Source organism: Habropoda laboriosa, unplaced genomic scaffold (genome assembly GCF_001263275.1).
Source record: "Habropoda laboriosa isolate 0110345459 unplaced genomic scaffold, ASM126327v1 scaffold23, whole genome shotgun sequence".
Taxonomy (NCBI): Eukaryota; Metazoa; Arthropoda; class Insecta; order Hymenoptera; family Apidae; genus Habropoda; species Habropoda laboriosa.
In genome coordinates, this window is record NW_017100140.1 from 458485 (window position 1) to 474779 (window position 16295).

Consider the following 16295-nt stretch of genomic DNA (forward strand, 5'->3'; position numbering starts at 1 on the left):
AATATTCCGGTGGAACCGGTACATTCCTCAGCCGGCACCAACTTCTTCCACGGCTTCCGTTTTCCCGAGCGTACGTTAACCTCTTCGTTCGCGCTAGGTGTCTGGTGTAAACGATTTTTTCCTTTTTTCTTTCTTCTTTCTTGGGAAATTTATGTGGCTGAAAAAAGACTCCCGAGGACAATGAAGGTACTTAGATGAGGTCGTCTCAAGGAATTTCCAAGTTTTTCCATCAATTGGTAGTTTTAGGTGTGCAGAATCAGGTTCTGAAGGATGTTTCATGATGTTTCTGGCGAATTCGAATTTGAAGTTCAGTCAATCGGATTGACACTATTCAAGATTTAACTTCTGCCAATTAAATTCCAGCTATCCCAAATTTAAATATTCAAATTCTAAAATTTATATTCAACCAATCAAGTGCGAACCGTTCAAATATGTGGGAAGCAGGCATGATAAAAGGAACCGCGAACACGGACAATCGAATCTTCTCGGTGTATTTACCGGCTGATCGGCACGTGCCGGCAGGCATAAGTGTGTGTGCGTGTATATGAGCGTTGACGTACCGCGACAGGGCAGGCAAAAACGGTAATCCAAACATGCCGAATTTAGGAAAAATGTCGGGAACGTTCGGACTGAGGGATAAGAGCACGTGCCCGCGACACGAGAAATCAGTCTGGAAGTAACTACGATACGATACGATAAGGTACGATAAGGCCAGTGTAGGCCCTACGAACTAGTTTTACTCGTGGTGTTATCTCTGTAACTAGCGGAATAGATACTTAGTAAAACCTTATTCCTGTAAATATAAATATTCGAATTTGAATATTAAAAAATGTATGGTCAGCCAATCAAATTCAAACCATTCAATCTTAAATATACAACCCACTCAAACTTAAATATTCAAATTGGAATATTTAAGTTTCAACGGTTCGAATTCAATTGTCAGAATTGAAACAATTCAGTTTCCATTTCGAATACACCAAACACACGAAGAATCTTCGATAATCTCATTTGTTCCCAACGATCTACACACTCTTGCCATGAAATACAGTTTCACGCCGTCGGACAGCTGTTTTGAAACACCGCGCGCAGCGGCGATTTTTGTCAGCAATTTTTTCCACCTCCTTAAGACAACATCGTTTTTGTCGTTATTAATGGCTTATAGTAGATTTCAGCAGAAGTGCTGTCGCACGGTTTTTCGTCGCCAGAAGAACTCCATAGCCTTTGGACATCGTCCCTCGCTCCCTGGGGGTTAATTCCGTATCGATCTTTCAGCCGAGACTGGTTTCTTTCAGACCGCCTGTTTTCCTCTTTAGTTCGTGCGATAATACAGCCAGCGGACTGTTTTCGCCAGGTTTAATTGCCGGAATATTTATAGTGTGTATAGAATGTCGAAGTGGCGAGCGTAGGATCGACGGTGGATAATTTATGGGGTTATTGTTTCCACGGTCACTGCTCGTTCGAGAGTCTCTACGACCTACTTCCGCCCCTCTGTCCACTCCGTCGTCGCTGTAAAATTTTAATGTCGAGCTGTTTGACTCACGCGAGTCTCGAATTGACCATCGATCCGGTCGACACTGACCTTCCGTCGTTGTCCTTTCATTCACCGACGAAACCGGGGGGGAAAATGTAATTAGACGACGATCAGGTTGTGTGTAGGATAGTGTACAGGGTGACTGATAAATTCATGACAAATCTTGGTGCGTTCGTCGTTCGATGGAAATTTCTTTGAAATATTGCTAACCACTTGGATCGAGCAAAGAATTAGAAGGATATAGTGTTTAGAAGTGAAGTGGAGAAGATTTGAAAGATGTTCGAAATTTAGAATTTTATCGTGAATGGCGATTGAAAATTCTCTAGCACGTGACAAACGGTCCACGTGAATTTTAGACTGAACGTGTGAATGCATGCAGGAGGTATGGCTGAACTATCGTATAGAAGAGCGTAAAACGAGTGAATGGAGGATCGACTGTGGTCCACCGTAGTGTAACAGTTAACACGTTCGCTGCCACGAGAAAACCGTGAGGGACGTGCCGTGTGCGACCAATTCGTAACTCTCGCCCAGACACGTGATTTTCACGAGGATTTTCGTCGTGGTAGTCGTCGATCCTGCAGGAACGGTATCGATTTTTGACACAGGATGCTGGTTATTTTGTGTCGACGGTGCATCGACGGTGGCAGCGTGCGTACTAAAGAGATTTCTCAAGTCTCTTGCTCCCGGCGTAAGACGCTCGTATGTTGTTCAAAATTAGGTTGAGGTTCTATTGAAAAATTTCTAATCGCTATATTTTTTTAGATATTTAGATGAAATTTTCTGTAACTGGCGATATTTGCTGGAAAGATTTTTCGATTGTGAATCGAATGCCATTGGATTAAAAGGGTTAACAAAGGGGTTAATTTCGAGTCGGTTGATTTTTTGAGAGATTTAGATGAAAAATTTTCTGTATGAAAGATTCTTCGAGTGTTAATCGAATCGGCCCATATTGACCTATAGGATTAAAAGCGTTAACAAAGGGGTTAATTTCCAGTCAACAGATTTTTTGAGATATTCAGATCAAAAATATTCTCTGTGAAAGATTCTTCGAGTGTGTGAATGGAATCCTCATATTGACCTATAGGATTAAAAGTGTTAACAAAGGGGTTAATTTTTAGCCACTACATCTTTTCAAATATTTACATGAAATTTTCTGTGTAAAAGATTCTTGGAAAGTGAATCGAATCGGCTCCAATCGTACCATTAGATTGAAAGGGTTAAAAGAGGGGTTAATTTCTACTCGATACATTTTCTAAAATATGTAGATAAAATTTTCTGTGTAAAAGATTCTTCGAAAGTGAATCGAATCAGTCCATGTCAACCGATTCGATCGAAAGGGTTAACAAAGGGGTTAATTTCTAGTCGGTTAATTTTTTGAGATATTTAGATAAAAAATTTTCTGTATGAAAGATTCTTCGAGTGTGTGAATGGAATCCTCATATTGACCTATGTGATTAAAAGTGTTAACAAAGGGGTTAATTTCCAGTCAATAGATTTTTTGAGATATTCAGATGAAAAATTTTCTGTGTGAAAGATTCTTGAAGTGTGAATCGAATCCTCATATTGATCTATGGGATTAAAAGTGTTAACAAAGGGGTTAATTTTTAGCCACTACATCTTTTTAAATATTTACATGAAATTTTCTGTGTAAAAGATTCTTGGAAAGTGAATCGAATCGGCTCCAATCGTACCATTCGACTGAAAGGGTTAAAAAAGGTGTTAATTTCTACTCGATACATTTTCTGAAATATGTAGATAAAATTTTCTGTGTAAAAGATTCTTCGAAAGTGAATCGAATCGGCCCATGTCAACCGATTCGATCGAAAGGGTTAACAAAGGTGTTAATTTCTAGTCGGCAAATTTTTCAAGATATTCAATTAAAATTTTCTATATGAAAGATTCTTCGAGTGTGAATCGAATCTATAGGGACTGAAAATGGATTGAGTAACTTTGATTAAATTAACCACTCACCCATTCCGCAAAATGTAAGAAAAACTAATCGTTAAGGTTAATTAGCTATAAGTGGATTCCGCAGAAACGAACGCGACTTCCGGTTCTGTGCAGCCGCTGGAGGTGCGAGAGGTATGCCCGGACCGATGCTACAAGGCGTGCCAACTGGCCGTCTGGAGTCCGATTTGCGCTAAGAAGCTTCAGGGTATCGTGAAGCTTGCCTCGGCGCTCGAGAGCGGAAGATACGTCGCGAGGGACATCGGTAAGTCGTTCCCCGGGCCGAGATTCCCGCTGCTTTATCGAGCGGACTCCGCCGAAGAATGGCCTCAACTTCCGTTTTCGCGGACTTCCCTCGGAGAAATAGAACGAGCGAGGGAAGAGAAGGAAAAATCGCTCGCGGCTGCTCCTGCCTCGTTTCGACTCGTATCCGCCCGAGCATGAACCAACTCCACATTTCTCCCTTTTAGCCAGCCATTCTTCCAGGCTATTTTAATATCCCTGAAATTTCGACATTAGCTGCTCTCATTCGAATAGATTTTTCTCTGGAATTCTTGCTTTATCGTGGATAGACAGAAGATTTCCTCGTGGAATTTAACCTGTCAACCGGGTTTGCGTCTCAGTCGGGTATTCAATCTCTTAGATGTGTAATGAAAAGTTCGCCAATTTCGCCTGCTTTTTTTTTTCCTCCTGACAAGAAGATTGAAGCTTTTTTTTTTAAATAAACGCGGTAGGGAACACCTTTTTATCTAAGCGAATATTATAAGATGATTTTATTAAATATTCCAATAATATTATTAACATTACTGTTATTAAATTTTTAACAATTTCATTGCGTAGCATTGTAGAGGCATAAAAAGTCGTCAAACCTTTTTTCTAACAATAGTTTTCAAAATACACATGAAAATAGGAAAACACAGATTAAAAACCAGACAAAAAATCAGAAAATAGCAAACAAAAAAAAATTGCACGGCACTTCTATCGATGTCTACAAATTTGCAAAATTGTCAAGTTACCAAAGTTCCCTTGTCACTCTAATCTCGAGTCTTTCAAACGTACAACCAAAAGTCAGCGCTAATTTCCTTCTTCAAACTTCACTACTCCTCCCACCAATTTTCAATTCAAACAAATTTCACAAAAACGCAGGTACAATTATCAGAGACAATTAAAAGCAGAGGAAACGTTGCACTTGAAATCTTCTCCGTTGAAACACCAAGCGAACTCGCCTCTTCCAGTTTAAAAGTTGTCCATTTTCGAGGAGCCGCTGTTTCCTTTTTCCCTCCGTCGCGAAAATGGCGCGTTCGACGTTTCCTTCGCGTTCTTCGCGGCCGTGGGTATGTAAATTTCCGGCCGTTCCGCTTCCACGTTCCTCCAAGAATCTCGGGCGTTTAATTAAGCGGGGAAAATGTTGCGTATATACGTTTTCGCGCGACGTTACGTCGGGACACGTCCCACCGATGCACTTTTTTCAAATACCAGGTCGTACTCTCTTGGCCCTCGTCACGCTTCGGGAACAATTATCCCCGTTTCCTTTTCATTTCCAAGCTGAATTTTTTTTTTTTTTTCCTTTCGACCGGTTCGCTATAAATTTCTTCGGTGGAAAATGTGACCGCGGAATATTTTCCCCACACGTATCTGGAAGCGATGAAAAGGTGGAACAGGTAAGGCGGGGATAATTCTAATGGAATTACTCGGTAAGCTGGAATTCTCGCTTTTTCCTTGGAATCGTTCGCGCGCAAATTGTACCGCGAGGTGACGAATGATAACGGTGGAAATAATGGTCGAAGTGGTAAAGTGGAAAGGATCGTTCATGGTCAGACGAATTTTCTCCGAGCGAAACAATGGAGAATATCGCGCGCGCTCTCTTTCGACGTAATTTTTAATAGCTCGAGAGTTAGTCTGTAAATTGCGAAAGTTGAGTCTTTTGAAAGAGAGTTGGAATTTAAGCTGTTCGTTATTTCGTCGGAGAATGGAAAATACGCGCGCGCGGGGCTCATTGATGGAGTTTCGTGGCGTGAATAACCACGCACCGGTGCTGCTTTTATTTCGTCCCCTCGATTCGACGCACCGCCGCGAACGTTCGATAAAGCTGCTCCTACCAGAAAATCGCCGAAGGTGTAAATCTCGAGAAATTTAAGAGACGGTATTCCGTGATAACGATAACTCAACTTTGCACTCTGTGTAATGGCGAGAACTCGTGTTTCGGCTGTACGTAAGAAGTGAGAGTTGACGTTGCACTTTCTATGGTGTTGTTACGTTAATACTGCACTCTGTATAATAGCAACAAACTTTTACTATACCAGGAATTCAATTTTTCAAATAACAAGTGAGTAATTTCAAATTTCATTGCTGAAAATCTCGTTTAGATTTTTCATGGAAAATAAGGAGTAAAACCTTTAGTGGCCTTCTTGACTTAAAAATATAATTTCCTGAGTTATTGTTATCCCTTTGCTTTATTATAGCGAGTCAAGAACGTTGGAAGATTGTAATGGATTCACCCTTTATTATTATTAGCCCCTTGCTTTATAGTGAGTCGGGAGCTTTAAAAAATTGTGACGGTGTTACTCCTTAACTTACCGAGGAACATCTCGTTTCGATTTTTCACATAAAATGAAGAGCATGCTTTTAATGGGCTTCTTGACTTTAAAAAAGTTTCTCGAGTTATAACAGCTAGTCAAGAGCGTTAAAAAACAGTAAGCAACAAATGACACCAGTAAGGAGTGTTAAAAGATTGCAATGAATTTACCTCTTAAAAATATTGACCAACCAAACCATTTGTATATAGTACAATTCCTACTAAATTCCTCTTATTGTTAGACAATGAAATGGTCCCAACCAGGAGTGTTAAAAAATTGCAATAGATTTACCCCCTTAAAAATGTCGACCAGCCAACCAATTTAACATCTAGCATAATTTTTACTAAATTCTTCTTAGACAATGTACACCCTTAAGAATGACCCCAGTGAGGAGTGTTAAAGGATTGCAATGAATTTACCCCTTAAAAGTGTTGACCAATTAGTCCATTTGACCTATGATACAATTCCTACTAAATTCCTAAATTCCTCTCAGAGAGTGCAGGGCCTTAAAAAATGGCCCCTGTCGGGAGTGTTAAAAAATTGCAATAAATTTACCACTTAAAAATGTTGACTAATCAAGCTAAATTCCTATATTTCTCTTAGACAGTGAAAGCTCTTAAAAAAATGGCCCCAGTTAGAAGTGTTAAAATATTGCAATGAATTTACCCCTTAAATATGTTGACCAATCATACCATTCGACATCTAATACAATTTCTACTAAATTTCTCTTATTGTTATACAATGCAGACCCTTAAAAAATGGCCCCAATCAAAAGTGTTAAAAGATTGCAATGAATTTATCCCTTAAAAGTGTTGACCAATTAGTCCATTTGACCTATGATACAATTCCTACTAAATTCCCAAATTCCTCTTAGACAGTGAAGGGCCTTAAAAAATGGCCCCTGTCGGGAGTGTTAAAAGATTGCAATAAATTTACCACTTAAAAATGTTGACCAATCAAGCTGTTTGACCTATAGTACAATTCCTACTAAATTCCCATATTTCTCTTAAGCAAGTCAAGCTCTTAAAAAATGGCCCCAATTAGAAGTGTTAAAAGATTGCAATTAATTTACCCATTAAATGTGTTGACCAATTAAATCGTTTGACCAATAGTACAATTCCTACTAAATTCCTAAACTCCTCTTAGACAGTGCAGGGCCTTAAAAAATGGCCCCAGTCAGAAGTGTTAAAAGATTGCAATAAATTTACCCCTTAAAAATATTGACCAATTAAACCATTAGACCTGCAGTACCATTCTTACTAAATTCCTCTTATTGTTACACAATACAGACCCTTAAAAAATGGCCCCAATCAAAAGTGTTAAAAAATTGCAAGAAATTTACCCGTTAAATACGTTGACCAATCCATTACCGCAGTATCGTACAATTCCTACTAAATTCCTCTCAGGTGGCGCAGACCCAGAAAGAATGGCCCCGCCAAGGGTCGAAGAGTACCTGGCAGAGTTGTTCTGCGGCACAAACGTGACGATGCAAGTGGTATCAGACCAAGAGACCCTACTCCAAGAGTACCCGTTATTCGCGTGCGTGAACCGCGCCGCCTCGATGATCCCCAGGCACGCAGGGAGGATCATCTTCCTGACCTACGAGCCGCCTAATCCCGCCTGCATCCTAGAGACGGTGATGCTCGTGGGAAAGGGTGTCACTTACGACACCGGCGGCACCGACCTCAAGATCGAGGGCACGATGTTCGGTATGTCGAGGGACAAATGTGGAGCGGCGGCGTGCGCTGGATTCATGCAGGTGCTTCACTACGATAGGACGGGATCGTCCGTGCTGACGCGATATTATTTTCGCCAGTGGAAACCTTCACTCTCTCTCTCTCTCTCTCTCTTCGTGTATCTATTTTAAAAATTTTCTTTTCCTATTTTGTTTTCATTTTTTCGCCACGCGTTTACGAGAGCTTCGTCCCGGCTGGAAAAGCGTTACACGGCAGTTTCGAGAAACGACGATGGTTTCGGAGAACATTATGGATATACGCGTATAATGCGCCGACGCTGAATTTAACGTCGAGCGTTTCATTTCGCGACGATTAATCCGGCAATTTGGTCGATGCGATTAAGAGCACGATTCTCTACGGCTAATGGTAATCGATATTACCGATGTAATTTGCGTTTATGTTTAACGGAGAGATTGAAAATCATTTCGCGAGTGAGAAGCGTGATTTGTGGAATTTTCTTCTTTTAGTAATTAAATAAGAGGGATGTTTTTTTCGGGGGAGTTTGTAGGTGGTGAATTTATTGCAACCGCCGACCGTGAAGGCTGTGGCTGCTCTGTGCGTGGTGAGGAACAGTATCGGTGAGAATTCTTACGTCGCTGACGAGGTGATCACCGCGAAATCTGGTGTGAGGGTACGTGTCGGGAATACGGACGCCGAAGGCAGGCTAGCAATGGCTGATGCCCTCTGTCACATTAAAGAAATGGCACTTTGCTCGGTTAATCCACACATTTTCACCGTCGCCACGCTCACCCACCACGCGATGCTCACTGTTGGGCGGGGATACTCGGTGAGTACTTTGAAACAGTCGTGAAATTTACCCCTTTGATATCAATATACTATAATTCGCTTGAAATTTCTGATTTGAAAAACCAAGTGAAAATTTAGTTTCCAACACTTTCAGAAATTTAATCCTTCGAGTGTTAAAACTTTGGCAAAGTTAATCCTCGTGAGTGTTAAATCTTTGGGAAATTTAACCCTTTGAGAGTTGAATCTTTGGCAAATTTAACCTTTTGACTGTCAAACCTTTGGAAAATTTAACCCTTTGGGTGTTAATTCTTTAACAAAGTTAACCTTTCGAGTGTTAAATCTTTGGCAAATTTAATTCTGGGAGTGTTAAATCTTTGGCAAATTTAATCTTGCGAATGTTAAATCTTTGGCAAATTTAAAACTTTGACTGTCAAACCTTTGGAAAATTCAACCCTCCGAGTGTTAAATCTTCGACAAATTTAACCTTTTGAGTGTTGAATCTTTCGAAAATTTAACTCTTTGACTGTTAAACCTTTGGTATATTTAACCCTTTGTCTATTAAGCCTTTGACAAAGTTAAGCCTTTGACAAATTTAACCCTTTGATTGTTACCCACTCGAGAGCAAATCTCTGACTGTCTATGCCCAAATTGTATCGCTAACAGTCACTAAGTACCGCACGAAGCACGTTCACCCTTCATATTCCAGATCGCCATGGACAATATAGTAGCTCGTCTAGTGAGCAACGTGGAAAAGCTCCAAGCCTGTGGCGAGACAATGGGCGATCCTTTCGAGATATCCAGGATACGCAGAGAAGATTTTCAGTTCCACGAAGGGCGAACAGAAGGCGACGATATCTACCAATCGGTGAATAAACTTACTTCGAAGACAGACAGGGGACATCAGGGTCCATCAGCCTTTCTGATCATGGCCTCGGGCCTCGACAAGGTACGCCTCCATCTTTCCACTCTCTTAAGTGGAAAATCTAGCCTGTTTCTTCAGCAGTAAAAAGAGTAACTTTCAACGCTGCACTCAATCGAAGAGGCCTCTGAAATTCCGTCACTTGGACGTCGCCTGGAGCGCTGGCGATTTTCCCGATCTGCCAACAGGTGCTCCTATTCTGACGCTGGTCAAGCAGTTTCTCAGCTCTGAGGATCTAACTCGTTGAAATTTGTACTTGAACTTAGCTTCCACAGGCTTCCTGCTAGAACCGATGCGTTCTGTATTTTTTAACGTAACAGGGAAGGTCTTGCAGATCGATGCTGGTAACAAATAAGTAACGAGTCTAATCATTTTCTTCGACGCAGAGACAGCTCACCTATCCTGACCTATTCCTTCGATTTATTGTTCGCGAGAAATGAATTTCAGCTGATCACGCGATACTTTCTACGACTAGCACGGTTCATCTAGGACACTCCACTAAAATATATCCCGCTAACAAGAAAACGTCTGAAGGTTACCCTTTTCCTTTTTTTTTATTAGACTTCAGAAGCTACGAACGGTAACGCTAAAATCAAGCTGACACGCGAAATGAACCATAAATAGAGGAAACTTTCTTCACTCCTTTCGTCTGATCTACCCGAAAGCGTTACACCGCCTTGGAAACTTTTCTGTCGATAGCGATACACAAAGTTTACAGATTGCATTATACCGATATCCGATCCACCGTGGTCCCCTCCTTCCCGCCCCACGAACATTCAGATGAATTTTTTATGGGCGATCAACTCGACATAAGTACCGCGAGGAGGCATTAATGGCAGATTAAAAAGCTTTTCCATTACAATGACGTTTAAAGCCTCATTTAGCCCGCCCTCCCATCCCTCCCTGCACACTTTCTCATACCCCTACTCGTATCGATTGCAGCACGGTGCTTGTAGCTGTTCACCCTTAAAATACACGCACATCGACATGTACGGACATGTGCCCGATCCTCACGATCTACCCTACAGCGGCAACCCGGTTCTTGCATTGTCCTACTGCTACCTAATCCAAGGCAAGTGCCTCACCGTGCGAAACGACCTGCCCTTCGAGATGCAGTACGTATGCGAGGTCGATTGTAAACCGGTCTGCATTCAACCCTGCCAACCCTGTCTACCCTGCACACCCTGCGAGCCCAAGATCTCTTGCGCGCCTGCAAGCTGCGCCTGTTGCCCTGCAGCACTACCTTGCGACCCGTGTGCCCCTCCTTGTCCACCCTGTGGAGAGGCAGTGACCGTGGTCGAGCCTGTCTGCAGGCCCAACATTCCGAAGAACGTTTGTTAGCTGAGGGTTTTTTGTAATAAAGTTTTGCAAAATTGTATTTTTTGTGTTTTTTGGGGAGTAATTTAAGTTTTGGATGGGATTTACCGATTTCTGGTATGATAGGAATCTGTAGATATTCTCTGATTTAGTGACAAATGGTAATTTGCCTACTGCTGATCACACTTTATCTGTAGATGGTAATACATATGTAGTTTTTTCACTTTCACGTGTGAGTATTGCGAGATGGAGAGAGTTCTGAAGAAATGATAAGACTTTTAGATAGTAAGATGTGCCTTAGTAATGATTATTCCAAATAATTCAGAACATTTTTGGAATCAGCAAGTAGTGTAAGTCAATCACTTCCCAGACATGCCAAAATTCTCAATATTTGAAATTGGAGCGAAAATAGTGTCGACAATATAGACTACTTCTTTAAGAATAGAATATATGAACGCAGACAGAGAAAAAGTCATCATACAGTTCTGGCTTACCTACAGGCGATATTACATGACCAACAGTCAATAATAGAAATCCCTCTTTACCTACTATTGCTAAAACAGATACAGCCAAATCCAAGAAATACTTAACAGTTATCTACAGAGGGTATACCAACAAAGTGACACACTTGCGCTAGAATTCTCTCCATTTACACTTCCACGGTGTCAAATCCTTACAATACCTCCACCATACATTCTCCAATACCCCATACTAAATTTACCCATCCGAAAAATCCTCTATTTTCCCGTAAAAACCATAAAAATCATGAAAACTTTGTCCGGTAAGGTCGGTTCGGTGGAATTTTCCAATGTTCAGATTAAAATTTCAAATTGCCCGCATACCTTTTTCGATTACTTATTAACGAAGTATACCAATGAGAACATTACCTCAGGCTAGCGTTAACTCTATCTAGGGAATGCAATCTAGGCGGATGCGACGGCTGAGTCGCGGGAATCATCGAACTTTCCAGACTGTCGATTACCGGCCGTGACAGAGCGCGTTACGCTCGCGTCCTCGTCCTCGTCGTCGTCGTCGTCGCGAGCGAGCGAGCGAGCGAGCGATAACACACCGGTATTGTTCAGGTGAGGCTCTCTGCTATCGCGAAGTCGATCGACCGGGCCCGATAAAACCGAACAAGAACTACAAGCACCGAGTCGACGCGCGGAATTGTAATATTATCTGGTTTGATTGCTAAATTAACGCTACGCTCTCGATAGCGTTATCGCGAGGGAATGCCTGATAGCAAGCTAGGTGGACGAAAGGGATCGTAAACGTTTCTCGGAATGATCGCTGACAATTGCGTTACTTTATTGAAGTTTCACGGACACAGGCGCGTTTTCTGATACTTTGTATTCGAATCATAGACGAACATTTGCACAGAATGGACCGTAAATCGCTGTATCGTTTAAAAAGTATCGTATCATTTTCTGGTCGCATGGAAAATAAATGCGAACAATTTAGAAATGAAGAATTTATTCGTTGACTTATGAGACCTTTTGTAGGATCGTGTTTTAGACGCTCTCTTTTTAGGTTTGAATTTATGATAAGGTGTAATATGTATTATATGCATTATAGTGTGATGTATATTGATAGTGTATAATATTAGACTGTCGTTGTTTACGCAATCATTGCGCATCGCAGTATGCAAAACACACGAGTATAAAAAGTCTTGCAATCTCGCTAATTGTGCTATGGTACATTTATCTACGAGATAAGAAATATCAACGTTGCTCTAGTGTATGCTTTTCCATATCACAAAATTGCACAAACGTTCAAACTTCAATAACGAGTACATGAAAACCTTTCACTAATTTCAAAAAATTTGTGCTCCCAAAAAATTCGTCGAAATCTATAACAAGCTGAACTCAAGCTGGCACAAATTTACGTAAACGGGCCGACAATATCGTTATCAAATTTGCCAGAGAAATTGCTCGGCGAACGCCGGTTTCGACGTACAGCAATAATTACCAGAAAGAAGTCATCGTTCTGAGCCATTGAACGAGCGCTCTGTTTTGACGTCGCGGTTAAAGTAACGCGGTTGAAACGAGGCAGGAGAATAACGTGGAAGGGAAACTTAATTACGGCCACGTCCTTTCTTAATTAAGAGAAAATGTTTGGCGTATCTCGGCGAGATTACCGTGTACGAGTCAAGCTTCCGTTTGCGCTGCCTGCTCGGCAGCTCTCTCACGATCGAAAGCCCGATCCAAAACTAATTCTTCCATTCTTTCCACGCGAACGAGCGTGTCCGCCTCGTCCCCTGTGTCTCCGTTCTCCTTTTCACCGCCTTTTGCAAAATTGTATTTTTTGTGTTTTTTGGGGAGTAATTTAAGTTTTGGATGGGATTTACCGATTTCTGGTATGATAGGAATCTGTAGATATTCTCTGATTTAGTGACAAATGGTAATTTGCCTACTGCTGATCACACTTTATCTGTAGATGGTAATACATATGTAGTTTTTTCACTTTCACGTGTGAGTATTGCGAGATGGAGAGAGTTCTGAAGAAATGATAAGACTTTTAGATAGTAAGATGTGCCTTAGTAATGATTATTCCAAATAATTCAGAACATTTTTGGAATCAGCAAGTAGTGTAAGTCAATCACTTCCCAGACATGCCAAAATTCTCAATATTTGAAATTGGAGCGAAAATAGTGTCGACAATATAGACTACTTCTTTAAGAATAGAATATATGAACGCAGACAGAGAAAAAGTCATCATACAGTTCTGGCTTACCTACAGGCGATATTACATGACCAACAGTCAATAATAGAAATCCCTCTTTACCTACTATTGCTAAAACAGATACAGCCAAATGCAAGAAATACTTAACAGTTATCTACAGAGGGTATACCAACAAAGTGACACACTTGCGCTAGAATTCTCTCCATTTACACTTCCACGGTGTCAAATCCTTACAATACCTCCACCATACATTCTCCAATACCCCATACTAAATTTACCCATCCGAAAAATCCTCTATTTTCCCGTAAAAACCATAAAAAACATGAAAACTTTGTCCGGTAAGGTCGGTTCGGTGGAATTTTCCAATGTTCAGATTAAAATTTCAAATTGCCCGCATACCTTTTTCGATTACTTATTAACGAAGTATACCAATGAGAACATTACCTCAGGCTAGCGTTAACTCTATCTAGGGAATGCAATCTAGGCGGATGCGACGGCTGAGTCGCGGGAATCATCGAACTTTCCAGACTGTCGATTACCGGCCGTGACAGAGCGCGTTACGCTCGCGTCCTCGTCCTCGTCGTCGTCGTCGTCGCGAGCGAGCGAGCGAGCGAGCGATAACACACCGGTATTGTTCAGGTGAGGCTCTCTGCTATCGCGAAGTCGATCGACCGGGCCCGATAAAACCGAACAAGAACTACAAGCACCGAGTCGACGCGCGGAATTGTAATATTATCTGGTTTGATTGCTAAATTAACGCTACGCTCTCGATAGCGTTATCGCGAGGGAATGCCTGATAGCAAGCTAGGTGGACGAAAGGGATCGTAAACGTTTCTCGGAATGATCGCTGACAATTGCGTTACTTTATTGAAGTTTCACGGACACAGGCGCGTTTTCTGATACTTTGTATTCGAATCATAGACGAACATTTGCACAGAATGGACCGTAAATCGCTGTATCGTTTAAAAAGTATCGTATCATTTTCTGGTCGCATGGAAAATAAATGCGAACAATTTAGAAATGAAGAATTTATTCGTTGACTTATGAGACCTTTTGTAGGATCGTGTTTTAGACGCTCTCTTTTTAGGTTTGAATTTATGATAAGGTGTAATATGTATTATATGCATTATAGCGTGATGTATATTGATAGTGTATAATATTAGACTGTCGCTGTTTACGCAATCATTGCGCATCGCAGTATGCAAAACACACGAGTATAAAAAGTCTTGCAATCTCGCTAATTGTGCTATGGTACATTTATCTACGAGATAAGAAATATCAACGTTGCTCTAGTGTATGCTTTTCCATATCACAAAATTGCACAAACGTTCAAACTTCAATAACGAGTACATGAAAACCTTTCACTAATTTCAAAAAATTTGTGCTCCCAAAAAATTCGTCGAAATCTATAACAAGCTGAACTCAAGCTGGCACAAATTTACGTAAACGGGCCGACAATATCGTTATCAAATTTGCCAGAGAAATTGCTCGGCGAACGCCGGTTTCGACGTACAGCAATAATTACCAGAAAGAAGTCATCGTTCTGAGCCATTGAACGAGCGCTCTGTTTTGACGTCGCGGTTAAAGTAACGCGGTTGAAACGAGGCAGGAGAATAACGTGGAAGGGAAACTTAATTACGGCCACGTCCTTTCTTAATTAAGAGAAAATGTTTGGCGTATCTCGGCGAGATTACCGTGTACGAGTCAAGCTTCCGTTTGCGCTGCCTGCTCGGCAGCTCTCTCACGATCGAAAGCCCGATCCAAAACTAATTCTTCCATTCTTTCCACGCGAACGAGCGTGTCCGCCTCGTCCCCTGTGTCTCCGTTCTCCTTTTCACCGCAAAAAAAAGATACCCTCTGTTTGCACGCACGTATCACCCCCGAAACCATTTCTTCGCCATTCAAATCTCACGGATCGTGTCGCGTATCGATTCACCTGTGTAACGAGCAGAACCCCTCTCCCTTCCTGCCTTGCTTTTCCACGATTCGCTCGCGAGGAAGTTTCAATAGGAAGAATGGAACACCTGTTTCGAAGTCAGGAAGTGGTAATACAACGCTGAACATTCTCAAATCGACGCAACTGTAATGACCATTGCAAACGAACGCGGCGGTTGTTCATTATATCGTTCACATTATCTTCCGAAAGTTGAATTCAGGATGTATTCCCGTTGATACACTTCGTTGAAAAGCTACGCTGAAAAGGTGCGCGTGCAATAATCTGAGCGATGCGACCGGACGAATTTTCCACGATTTCAACGGTGTCCAGGGGAAAATGAAGGTTTTTAGGGACACGTAAATTTAGTTAGGAGTATTGTAGAACGTAGGGAGCAGGAATAGCAAGAATTCACCCCAGTGAAACTGTAAATAAAAAGAATTCCATCGTCGGACGTGTCACTTCGCTTCGCTCCTCGACCGAGACGTTCTCCAAAAGTTCCTCCAAGCGAATCTATCGCTCTACAAAACGTCGAATTGATCCTACAGGCGGGATCGAGGCTCTCGATCCTCGCCGTGTACGTTCATTCTCACCGTCTCACCGTGCGATCGCAGCTCGCGTCGCGGGGACACGGCGAAAAGGTCCGCGAGGTACGGCGGGAAGACGGTGCTCCTCCGGCTAGCATATAGCCCCAGGCCGGTAAACATGGTGGCACCGGTGGCATTATCGGCGCACACAAGCGTTCTGCACGCCGGTTGACATTGTTTGAAGAACTCGACGCGAGGCCTCCTCTTCGTCTTCGTCTAAAGAAGGAAGGAAAACCTCGACGAAAGAACGAGAGAGAGAGAGAGAGAGAGTGTAAGGTTCAGAAGGGGTGGGAAGGTTTCTGCTTAAACGAGAGGGGAGG

General features: G+C 41.9%; 1 protein-coding gene across 1 annotated transcript in view; it reads left to right on the top strand.

Moving 5' to 3' along the window:
* The window catches only part of LOC108579864 (putative aminopeptidase W07G4.4), a 39075-nt gene extending 28278 nt beyond the window's left edge, over positions 1 to 10797 (top strand). The window contains exons 4-8 of the mRNA XM_017943488.1: positions 3596 to 3743; positions 7461 to 7813; positions 8299 to 8577; positions 9244 to 9483; positions 10399 to 10797. Coding sequence (XP_017798977.1) covers positions 3596 to 3743; positions 7461 to 7813; positions 8299 to 8577; positions 9244 to 9483; positions 10399 to 10797 — 1419 coding nt within the window. The remainder of the gene's footprint in view (positions 1 to 3595; positions 3744 to 7460; positions 7814 to 8298; positions 8578 to 9243; positions 9484 to 10398) is intronic.
* Positions 10798 to 16295: the final 5498 nt, after the last annotated feature.